At 41.5% G+C, this 11,131-nt stretch overlaps 1 protein-coding gene across 1 annotated transcript; it reads left to right on the top strand.

Annotated features, from left to right (window-relative positions):
- Positions 1-1,418: 1,418 nt before the first annotated feature.
- On the top strand, positions 1,419-5,888 carry LOC115593818 (serine/threonine-protein kinase pim-1-like). Its single transcript, XM_030437507.1, has 9 exons — positions 1,419-1,579; positions 1,705-1,989; positions 2,672-3,043; positions 3,157-3,251; positions 3,387-3,434; positions 3,534-3,731; positions 4,318-4,498; positions 4,605-4,775; positions 4,897-5,888. The coding sequence occupies exons 1-9, from the start codon at positions 1,540-1,542 to the stop codon at positions 4,986-4,988; spliced, it is 1,482 nt and encodes a 493-aa protein (XP_030293367.1). The 5' UTR covers positions 1,419-1,539; the 3' UTR covers positions 4,989-5,888.
- Positions 5,889-11,131: the final 5,243 nt, after the last annotated feature.

Below are 11,131 nucleotides of genomic sequence, written 5' to 3'. Positions count from 1 at the left end.
CGGTCTGTCAAATTATGTTGTACACGAAACCGGTTCGTAGTGCAAAATGAAACAATCTTTGTAACGCTACGTGAAGATTACAGTTGTGAAAAAAACAGTCCAGGCAGTGAATTTTATTGAAGACTTGCCATCGCTTCTCCACAAGCTAGCTTTAGGCTGATATAACTTAGCTTTCTTACTTTAGCTGGTTGGCTAACGTTCTGTGGCAAGAATAACTGCACTCACTGCAATCTACTATAACAATGACTACAAATAGGCTCATCAATTAATCATCAATTATTTTTTATCAGCATATGGAATTTATGTATTCCAATTAGCCTTTAGTCAATGTTCATGTCACTGTCAAAATGTGCCAGTCAAAGTTAACTAGCCGCCTAAAACGTGAATGTAAATTAAGCTTATATTTAGAGGCGTTCAGATCACAGTTGACAGTTGATGCCTCTTCTGTAGTTAGACATTTCTAATGTTTTTTGCCACCTGTCATTTTAAAGTCTGCAAGTCAGTCTACACAGCAAATAGACTTTTGTTGCTTAAAGCCGATTTTCTTGAAACGTCTTGATTCATTGTTTCCTGGGAGAGTTTGCTGCCATGCGCTTATTAGTGGCCAAAATTACACAGTGATGCTTTGAAATATAAAAATATTGTCATTTTATTGACATTTTACCAGCTAAACAATAAGTATTGATAAAAAAAAAAGAAACCAAGATGAATATATCCACTATCAATGGTGGTCTAAGATATTAAAAGTTATTATATTACAACTTTTGATAGTTTAACAGTCAACTCTTAACTATCAGTTGCTGAGAATCATAAACCGGCAAACCTTTGTGGCATTGTTCAGTTTTACAGCATTACATTCAAATGTTTTTTTTTATAATATCTGCATGGAAAAAGTGTAGTGCAAAGCATTATAGTTTCATTTATTTCAGGCAAGTATTATCCAGTATATTCAGCCATTTTTACAAAATTACTTCAGCCATCAGCATTCACACTGTATTTCCGCAGGAAATGCAATTTATTTTTCTAGTTATTTTGTTTCATACCTTTTATGAACCAATTGAGAATTAGATTTCATCTGCATTGTTTTTCTTGTAATAGTGACTGTTACATATCTAATTACAAGTGGACTTAAAGGGGACTGTTGGGCCATGGCAAAGGTATCATCCATTTTAACTTGGTTGTATTCACCTCTGTTTAAATGTTATTGACATAAAGGCACTTATAGGTGGGGATATTAAGCCCTGTGAATGATGATATTGTCTCTGTAGACCTTGGTATAAATCAATTAAAAACTAAAAAATTTAAAAATCAACAAATATTTCAGAAGAATTTTAAACACCTTACATCTTCCATCAAAGCAGCCGTTGCTATGTGAGCCCCGGCAACCGTGTTCCATTCTCCAGACCATAAGAGCACACCCACTAAGGACAGCTCAGTCACTCAAGACACCTGTTGGATCAACACTCACTTGTTTTTTGTGAAGTTATCGAATCTGAAAACTACTTTAGCACCCTCATTAGCAAAGAATCCGTACGGAAGATGAACACACACCGTTCTCCAGCTGTTAGGAAAGATAGGGGTAAGTGAGAAATGTTCTATGTGATCAGAGTCTTTATTGTGAGATGTTTTTTTAAAGGGAAATTTCTGGCATTAAGTGAAAATTCACAACAAATTGATGTCCCCTGTCTTTTTTCTAATTTCTAGAGAGTAATAACAGCATGACACAGCAAAATGAATTGCCTGCAGAGGATGGCAGAGGAAGGACTAAAAGAACTAAAAGGAAGGCCAGTTCTGATGAGACGTCCCCCAGGAAAAGGACAAAAGTGTCTGAACCTGGACCGCAAAACTATCACGAGGAGAATCTCTGCAGCAGATTATCGGAGAGGAATCTCAGAGAAGACCGGGAAGGACAGCCATCAAGAAAGAGAAAGAGGATCTTATACGAGGATGTCAAGGAATCATCGTCCTCCTCAGCGGACACCAGCGGTGGTAAGTTGATTGTTCAATTTTTTAGGATCCTTTAAAGCATAGAAATGTCAATTAACTGGGGTATTTGCATTTTGATCTAAACCGACTTTACTTCGACTAAATGAACCAGAGAAAACAAATTCTCACTTAACTCTAGTGCTATCCAGTGACCGATAGTTTAGGATTTTTGTGTCCAGACATGAGTTGGGTCTGTCTTTGAGACATTTGCTTTCATCTCAGTTCAATGGAGGTGAATGTCAAGTCAGGTAGAATAATAATTCCAAGTTGTTCAATCTTTTTAGCTTATACAACTTAAATTAAATAGTCTTCTTTATTGGTGAATGTCATTCAGAATAAAGAAAATAGGTTTTACACACAACTGCTCACAACGAGGTCTGTGGATTATCTTGAAAAAAGGGGTCCTAATTTCTGGAGAGAGATGTTGCCGATGACTTTTTTTAAATGTGATTTTTCTGGCGCGTTGACTGCCGCAAGCAAAGTCCAACTTTGGAACTCCCACCAAAACAATCTAAATGGACACAGCACGACAGCTTTGGGTTAAAATATGTATTTTTAATATCAGCACAAACTCAGAGATGGTTGAGCATAAATGAATAATATGTTTAATTTTGAAAGGCGCTGAACAAAGGTAGACTTTGACTGTCCGTAAGCTGATGTTCCTCTGGGTTTTTCTCATCTGTAGAGAGCAGCAGCAACCTGTCTGACAGCTACAACACATCTCAGGATGATGCGAGCAAGAGGAAGGCTATTGCTGCTGGAGCTGGACCACACGGTATGCGAACGAGGAGATCATACCTGAAGGTGACCAGAACGGAGACTAAGAAGGAAACCGTAAAGGTGATCACGAAGGCGACCAAAAAGGAGATCATAAAGGAGATCAAAAAAGAGATCAAAAAGGAGACCAAAAAGAAGACCATAAAGGAGACAAAAAAGGAGACCATAAAGGAGACCGTAAAGGAGACTAAAAAGGGGATCACAAAGGAGACCACAAATAAGACTGTAAAGCAGACCATAAAGGAGAGCAAACAGGATTTGAGAGAAGATGCACTAAGAGGTCAGATGGTAGTAATTTATGTGGGCTTTTGGCATTGTTAGAGCTTTGGTAATATGCAATTTATGTTCCTTTACAAAGGTTGTTAAACAACATATGTGTGTTTGTCTTTGTAGATGAATTTCAGGCCAAATACCAACAGCAGGATCTGCTCGGAGCAGGAGGCTGTGGATCTGTGTTTGCCGGCTATCGCAGAGCAGATCAATTACCTGTGAGTGTACACACAGACACAGACACACACACGCACACACACACACACACATTCTTAAACCAATTCACGCACGCTAAAACATACATACCTAACCCTAACCCTCACCCTAACCAAAGTCTTATTTGTGTCTTGAAGGTTGCCATTAAATACATTCCAAAGGACATGGTGCTGTGCAAACATGTGGTATGAGTATGAGTATGAGTATTTTATAGATGGATTATGGTTATCTATGAATCTGTGGAGCTTCAATTTTTCATCCCCTATTTGGTCGTGACGTTTCAGGACAAGAACGGGAAGCAGCTCTCTGTGGAAGTGGCCATCATGATGAAACTCGAGGGGACTTCAGCGCCCGTTTCACTGCTCGACTGGTATGATCTTGACCTGGAGCTGGTCCTGGTGATGGAGAGACCAGTCCCTGCCATAGATCTCTCTGATTACATCGAGGTCAACGGAGGCTCCCTGTCGGAGGAAAAGGCCAAGGTAAGCTGCAGGAGCATCCTTGTAATGGAGCCATTACCATTACATGATCAACATTGAGCACTCCATTTTGCCCTGGTATTCAAAGCAGTGCTATCTTTATTAATTATGTATAAATGCATGGTGGAAACTGAAGGCAACATGGATCTTAAGCCATTTATTTTCTTAAAACTTTTAGTTATGGAAAGCTCCAGATTATGGTTTGAACTCCTGGAGTGGAAAAGAGTTCAGTGTGCAGTTAAAGAGGGATCTTTGTTTGAAAAGAAGGTCTTGTTTTGCTTGTTTTCGGTTCTCATTCTTATTGAATTCAATAAGATTGCACTCACCAAAGTAATTGCTGAAATTTGGGAACAAGTTGATATCTCTGGGAAGACTTCTGATGGAGCAAAAAAACAAGCATTGAAGGCAATTAGAACAAACTGGTTTGGAAAAGAAAACTCTTATTACAACCATCAGTATTTCAGTGCCAGAGGATCTGAATTTAGGGGTTATAAACTTTGCATCTTACACTTCTTGCTTTGAGTTACAGCAATACAAAAATGTCAAAATACCATCTCAGAGATCCTCACCTCTCTTTTTCCGTCCACAGATCATACTGAAACAGTTGGTTGATGCAGCGAAAGATCTTGAGGAGAGACACGTCTTCCACCGGGACATCAAGGTGGAAAATATCCTGATTGAGACTGGCTCGGATGTCCCGCGTGTTCGCCTCATTGACTTTGGACTTGGCTGTTTTGTCAAGAAAGGATCACTTTACCGCGTATTCTATGGTAAGATCTCGAGCTCCTGCTTATATTCTTCACTAATTTACCTAGCTGTGACTTTAAATAGAGCCTTTCCTCATCCTTATGTTTTTTATATGCGTGCACACTTTAGGCACCACTGATCACGTCCCACCAGAGTGGAAGAGTCATTACACCTACAGGGCCGGCACCTCCACGGTGTGGCAGATGGGAGTGGTCCTGTTTGACTCGTTACACGGAGTAGCTTTTGAGACCACCAAGTTCCTAAGAAAGAAGCTGAGAATCAAAAATGAGCTGTCCAAAGGTAAGAGAAACATGCTCATATGCACACTTATCAGCAGACACAAATCTGTTGATGTCATTTCGCATTCCGATGTATCGCTGTAGCCGTCAGATTCACCTTTCTTGTACTGCTTTCTCTCCAGACTGCCAGGATTTCTTGCAAAGTTGTTTGACCAAGGCTCCAAAGCAGCGCCCGACCCTGGATCAGCTCCGGCTTCACCCATGGCTTAACTAAACCACACACACACACACATACTCACACACCCTGACCCTGATACAGCCCTTACTCCTATCCCCGACTCCAACCCTAGAGACTTTACCCTGTAGTGCTCCAACCTCATGTTCCACAGGACAGGGTGGCAAAAAACAGACAGAATTAGCCTTTCTCCCAATGACAAACAGGTAGTTTCTGTCCATCCGTAATGAAACGCATTTCATCGCGTTGGACACTTATCCGTAGGTATTACGGATCTACCTACAAATGTATATGGAAGCTAGGCATTAGTTTGGTGTGTGTCCCAAAAGTGGTATAAGTCAAATCCACACACACATACACGCCATACAAGTACTAATGCTCCTCTCCTTTACATTACAGGAGGGATGATAGTTGGAGTCATCTAACTGGGCTAACTAGATGAGACTTTTAAAAAAAATGTATATGTACATATTGAGGGCAGCACGGTGGCACAGTGGTTAGCACTGTTGAGCCACAGCAGGAAGGCTCTGGCGGGCGACTGTTCAGGGCCTTCCTGTGTGGAGTTTGCATATTCTCCCCGTGCCTGCGTGGGTTTACACCGGGTGCTCCGGTTTCCTCCCACAGTTCAAAAACATGCACATTGGGTTAGTTTTGGCCTCTAAACTGCCCCTAGTCTCCCTGCTTACCTTTCAAGGGCAAGTGGTTATAGATACGTCTCTGATCTGCCTTTTTTTTCCCACCTGCAGGTCCTGTACAACACCCAGCCATCCGAGGAGAGGGGATCTCTTTTTGAAGTGCCTTTCCTGAGGTTTCTTCCTTCCAGGGAGTTTTACCTCATCTCCATAGAGAGCTTGGGCTGGGTCAGGAGCCGCTGCTGATATGGTCTCATAAAGCCCAATATGTCGCCAAATGAATTAATTTAAATGACCATAGAGAACTCTTCTGACTCTTTTTCTCATTGCATTGCTGAGTTGTCAATATAAGGGTTTTTATCTACCTCCAGGCTTTTGTTTCCATTACAGTGGAAGGCATGCAAGATAAGTTTTTGACATTATAGTTTTGAATAATCAAGATTTTCAGAACAGCATAAAAACGGAGCACTGTCAGATAAAAAATAAAAACAGCGTAACTATTAAAACTTCTACTTCGTCTGCGAGACATAGAGGCTCTAACAGACAAGACATTTCAAAGGAAAAAGACGATAAACAATGCAGACCATCTTGCCCTGCTAACACTAGCTTAAATGCTATTAGCAACATGTGTCAGTCAGACCAAGAAGAAACGCTACTAGAGGAATTGTGGAAACTCTGCAAGGAGAACCGCCATCTGACCTCAAGGCCTTTCTGCGAGGGAACAATTAAATCGTCTCTTAATGCCAAAATATTCTAAAGGACCACTATACCTGAAAGGATACTAGGAGTTGACTCTGTTTTACATACAGTAACAGTAACAAATAGACAATGAACATAGATAATGCAGTGTATAGTTGGTTAATAGAATCAAAAATGAGTGCATAAAGCACTCTGGGGCCCTGAGTCAATCTTGAGAGCCACGCTCATGTTAAGCAATCTAGAGTTTCCTCCTTCTGTATGGGACAGTGGGTTTCAAAGATGGACAGACAGCTGATGATTATCATGTTCATCACAGGATTTAACAGTGTGACAAGACAATAACACTGAAAATGTGAAAGGGCTCACTTGTAGTGATGAACCTAAAGAGAGAAATCACCTGAATTTGCAGATGCCTCTCGGTTTTTGCAGACCTATAAGGAGAGCGTCAGGTTATTGTTCAACTGTAAAACCCACAACTCTTACGGCTTTGGTTCAATCTCCACTCTGAGGGCACTTTAGGTTGCAATAGGAAGCAGCTCTCATTGGAGAAAACCTAATGTAGATAGGAACCAAGCAGCATAAAGACACAATTAGAGACCACCCGGTGAACACAGGGGAGAATTAAGCAGCTAATGATGCACATGTACCACCAACATAGTCTTTGTGAAAGAACCTGAGGTGAGTAAGATGAGTCATTTTCACTCCCATCGACAGTGAAGGAGAAAGAGATTCAAAGTGGTGCGACACTCTGAGAATCCTGAGAAGCCTCTTCTATCTTCTATCACCTCTTTACAGCTGTAGTCTTTCACAGCACACCAAATATTGCAGATTTTTGGCTGTCAGATTACCAAAGAGCATTTTGTTCTTTGAAAAAAGTTGCGTAACAGTTAATCAAGTAAATAACTCTGTAAAAAATCAAGTCCGGAGTTAAAGTTCTAAAAGAATCAAATCCAAATTGGATAAGAGCTGAAGATCAATGTCATCCAGAGCTAATACATTCAGATGATCGTGAAACAAAGGTTTATAATATTTTCTGAATTATCACACATGCTTTCCGCTCCAGCACTGTACCACTCGGGACTTGGCTCCAGTATATGAGCGCAGACATCTTATTGGAAATGTGGTAAAACTGAGGTCAACATTTTTAAAAGGACAGCAGCTGCAGCGGCCCAAAGTTCATTTCACTTTTTCATTGACAGAATGACTCATGAACCGGAGTGGCAAATCCAATACCTCGAGTATTAGCCGGGGGATCTTTTCGGCTGTCTAATACCACCAAGGACAAACAAACAAAAAGTTGATGCTGCTGCTAAAACTGCTCTAAACTTGGTGTTTTTGCACATGAATGCACTCAAGAAGCTGCCAAACTTTTCATATTAAACCTCTGGAAGTCGAATTTTGTTTTCAATACGACACACGTGTTTTTTTAACACTTATATCTTTGATTCATCCTTCCATGAATACACTTATATGCAGCTTCAGACTTCAATACATATGAAAAACTAAAAGCTTAGTCAGATTACAGCCATAGTTCGACTCTGCTGCTCAATCAGACAACTGCAATTATCCGAGTACACATGCCGGTGAGAAAATCGAATTACTGCTGAAAGCATGTCATACCCCGGTACGCTAGGTGGCGCTGTGCCCATTTCAACTAGTATTAACGGGGCCACCTCCGGCTGACCGCTTTACGTCACCAGCTGCCTCGGCATTCAAGAAAGACGGCGTATGAAGAGCGAGACGAAGCTACATCTTTGTACACTTCGTATATGGTGTACATGATAATTACACAAACTAGGTGCACAATGGCGCTCTTTCTTGCGGTGATTTCGGAGGAAAGACGCCGCCGCTGCCGTCCATCTACTTCGGGCTCACGGCCCCGGGGAAAAATCTCGCGCCTGCGCAGAACGCAAATTCTGATCCGCTGGAAACATATACATGCAGGAGTTAATGCGACTTTCAATCGAATAATCTACATGGTGTATTCGACTATGAGAAATCCGATCCGGTCTGATTTTAGTCAGACTAAGGTGTATACATGCATCTTAAAAATCCGATCATAGTCAGACTAACGCAGTAATTCGGTTTTCTTGAGTGTCATGTAAACGCACTGACTGACATGTGCCTACATTAAAAGCTTTTCGAAACCCCACGTTGTTATCATCAGCCTTAGTCGCACAAAGTGGCATCCCGGCCTTCAGAAATCCACTTCATCGGAAATCCATCTACTGTAGAGACACCTGCATGAGAGAGAGAGCAAAGAAAAACAGGAAATATCTGCCAGAGTCACCTGACTTTTTTGCACTTCCTTTACTATGAATTATTAAACCAACACTATATTTTCATTAACATAACTACTCACCCAATGCTGTTTTGTCAATAATGACACTGGGACAATTCCAATTGCTGAAGCGTAGGCATCTGGACATGTTTCAGTTTCTTGAAGAAGTTTCACCTCTCATCAAAGAAACTTCTTCAGTTCTAACTAACTTGAAGGGAGCTGCAGGCTTTTAAACTCAGTGCTGAGCTCCCTCCCCATTCACACCTGGGCTCACCTAGCCATAGCAACCATAGCTAAATCAACGACCCACAAGTGGCCCTGACAACTCTAAAAACTCAGAGCGCACACGTGTCCTTAACGACTCTGTTTGGACACTCCCACACAGAGTTTAAAAGCCTGCAACTCCCCCTCCAGTTAGTTAAAATTAAAGAAGCCTCTTGTATGAGAGGTGAAACTTCAAGAAACTGAAACAAGTCCCGTTGCCTACAATGCAGCACTTACAATTACGATGACCTGGGTGACTGAGAGCCTTCGTCATCATCGAGACACGTGTTTGTGTCATTTACCGTCTGATAAGTACGAACATACGCAACAATGAACAGTTGATATGGCACAGACTGTTCATAGTGAAGAGGCAGGCAACATCAATGGACTTCCTGTGTAAGAGGAGAGAGACCAACTGCAACTTCCATTTCTATCACATTTTTAAATTCAGTATGCTTATGTACAATAATGTTTACGTTGATATTTTTAGTTATATCCTAATAATATTTCCACCTTTTTGTGATGACTTTTTCTGCTTTTACAGTCATACTTTACATTTATACTGTAGATTTCCTTGACTTTCTTTATGTCAATAACTGTGAAGCTGCTGGAAGATGAAACTATTATTTGCAGTGACACCGACAATAAATCTCTCTTGAATTTTGACACACCCGACCTGAACATCAATAAACATGGCTGCCCTGCATGCGTACTTTGCATTTTGGGACAATTTCCAACAACAGCACACTCAGAAATCAGGATACATCATGAGCAAACTAAACGTGTCACATTTCCACCGTGAAAAGACTAAAAAGATTAGAATTTTACACAGGAGAGACTTAATTGGACATAGAAAAGGAAAGTTGACGTCCGTCATATGGAAGAAAATCTCCCCATTAGCTTGTAGAAAGTGGTGATGATGAAGTGACGGACAATTCAGTGGAAGGAACATTTTCCCCAGGTTTTCATCTGGATGTGATGAAACCTGGAGGTGAACAGGTTGGAGGAGGTTCACGTCGTTCTGACACTGAAACAAAGACCGACAGCAGCAGAGAGGAGAAGTTTGAGCGTCTGACAGCAATGAGATAATTGCCTCAACGAGGTTTTTGTCAAATCTGATCAGTTTAACAGTTAACAGAAGTGGAAGAGAGAGAGTACACAGGCTTTGAGTCAGTTCAAGTCTTCCTGCTCCTTTAATTAACATGTCATCAGCCTGGCCTGGGATTGAATCCCACCAGAGTCTCGTCTGTTTTTAAGTAAAAGAAATAAAGGAGATCAGGTTTAATGAAAAACAAAAACACACAAAAAAAAACGAGGACTTCATGTGCTAATGATCGCTGAAATTTACAACGGTGGGATTTCCAGCATTGCTCACTGCGCTGCTCTGAAGTGACAGGCAGGAACACGTTTGGAGCAAATAGACTATTTTCACTCACTGTCTGCGCTTCATCCTGAGTGCTGTTTAAAAAAGACGCGTGATTGAAACTTTGACATCTCGAGCCTCTAAACAGGCGCGGAGACAATCAGAAGAGATGGCTCGCAATCTTCACAATTACTGAGAGACTCCGCGGCTGGGTGTGTAATGCACTGTGTCGAGGCAATTTAACAAAAGGGGGAGAGACCCGCTGTCATTTAAAATCCATTTCTAAACACATCCAGCGCCACATTCACCTCCATCATTTTATGACCCTGCAAATTGCACCCACTCCTTTTGATGATGTGTGATATGAACATCAAGCAGCACGAAATGGAAAGATGCGAGCTGGAGACAAAAACTCAAACAAAAAGTGTTAATTGAATCCTGCCCCGACTGAAAAAAAATGAAACCGATTTTCCCTTTTTAGTGCCAACTTTCATCTTTCATATCTGGAGAATATGTTTGCACAAATAGGTCAGGATGAAAAGACACCTATTAGCATGTGAGTTAACCAGGCTAATAGAGGTATTAGTCGCGTGTTGGAGATGAGACCGAAAGAGTCCTCAAAAGTAACATGGAACGACTCCTGGTGAAATTGCAGCTCCTCTCTCGGGGGAGACACTTCCTGCCAGTCCGACAGTCCAAAAGCTTCTCCTGGCTCCTGATCCCTTTGGTCCGGGGAGCCAGGAGAGGTGTGACAAGCCTGCTCCCGCTCATAACCCATCAGCTGAATAATTACAGCTAACCTGCTTCTCCACAGGGCTTTGCTGCTATAAACGGCCTCGCTGTCACATGCTAATGGAAAATTGCTGCCCTGGCGGTGTCGCAGCAGCAGTCGCGGGTCACCGGGGAGCTGGGTCGACGTATTCGGGTCAAATCCTTTAACACG

Source organism: Sparus aurata, chromosome 13, assembly GCF_900880675.1.
Source record: "Sparus aurata chromosome 13, fSpaAur1.1, whole genome shotgun sequence".
NCBI classification, from domain to species: Eukaryota; Metazoa; Chordata; class Actinopteri; order Spariformes; family Sparidae; genus Sparus; species Sparus aurata.
This window is presented reverse-complemented; position numbering and strand designations above follow the sequence as displayed.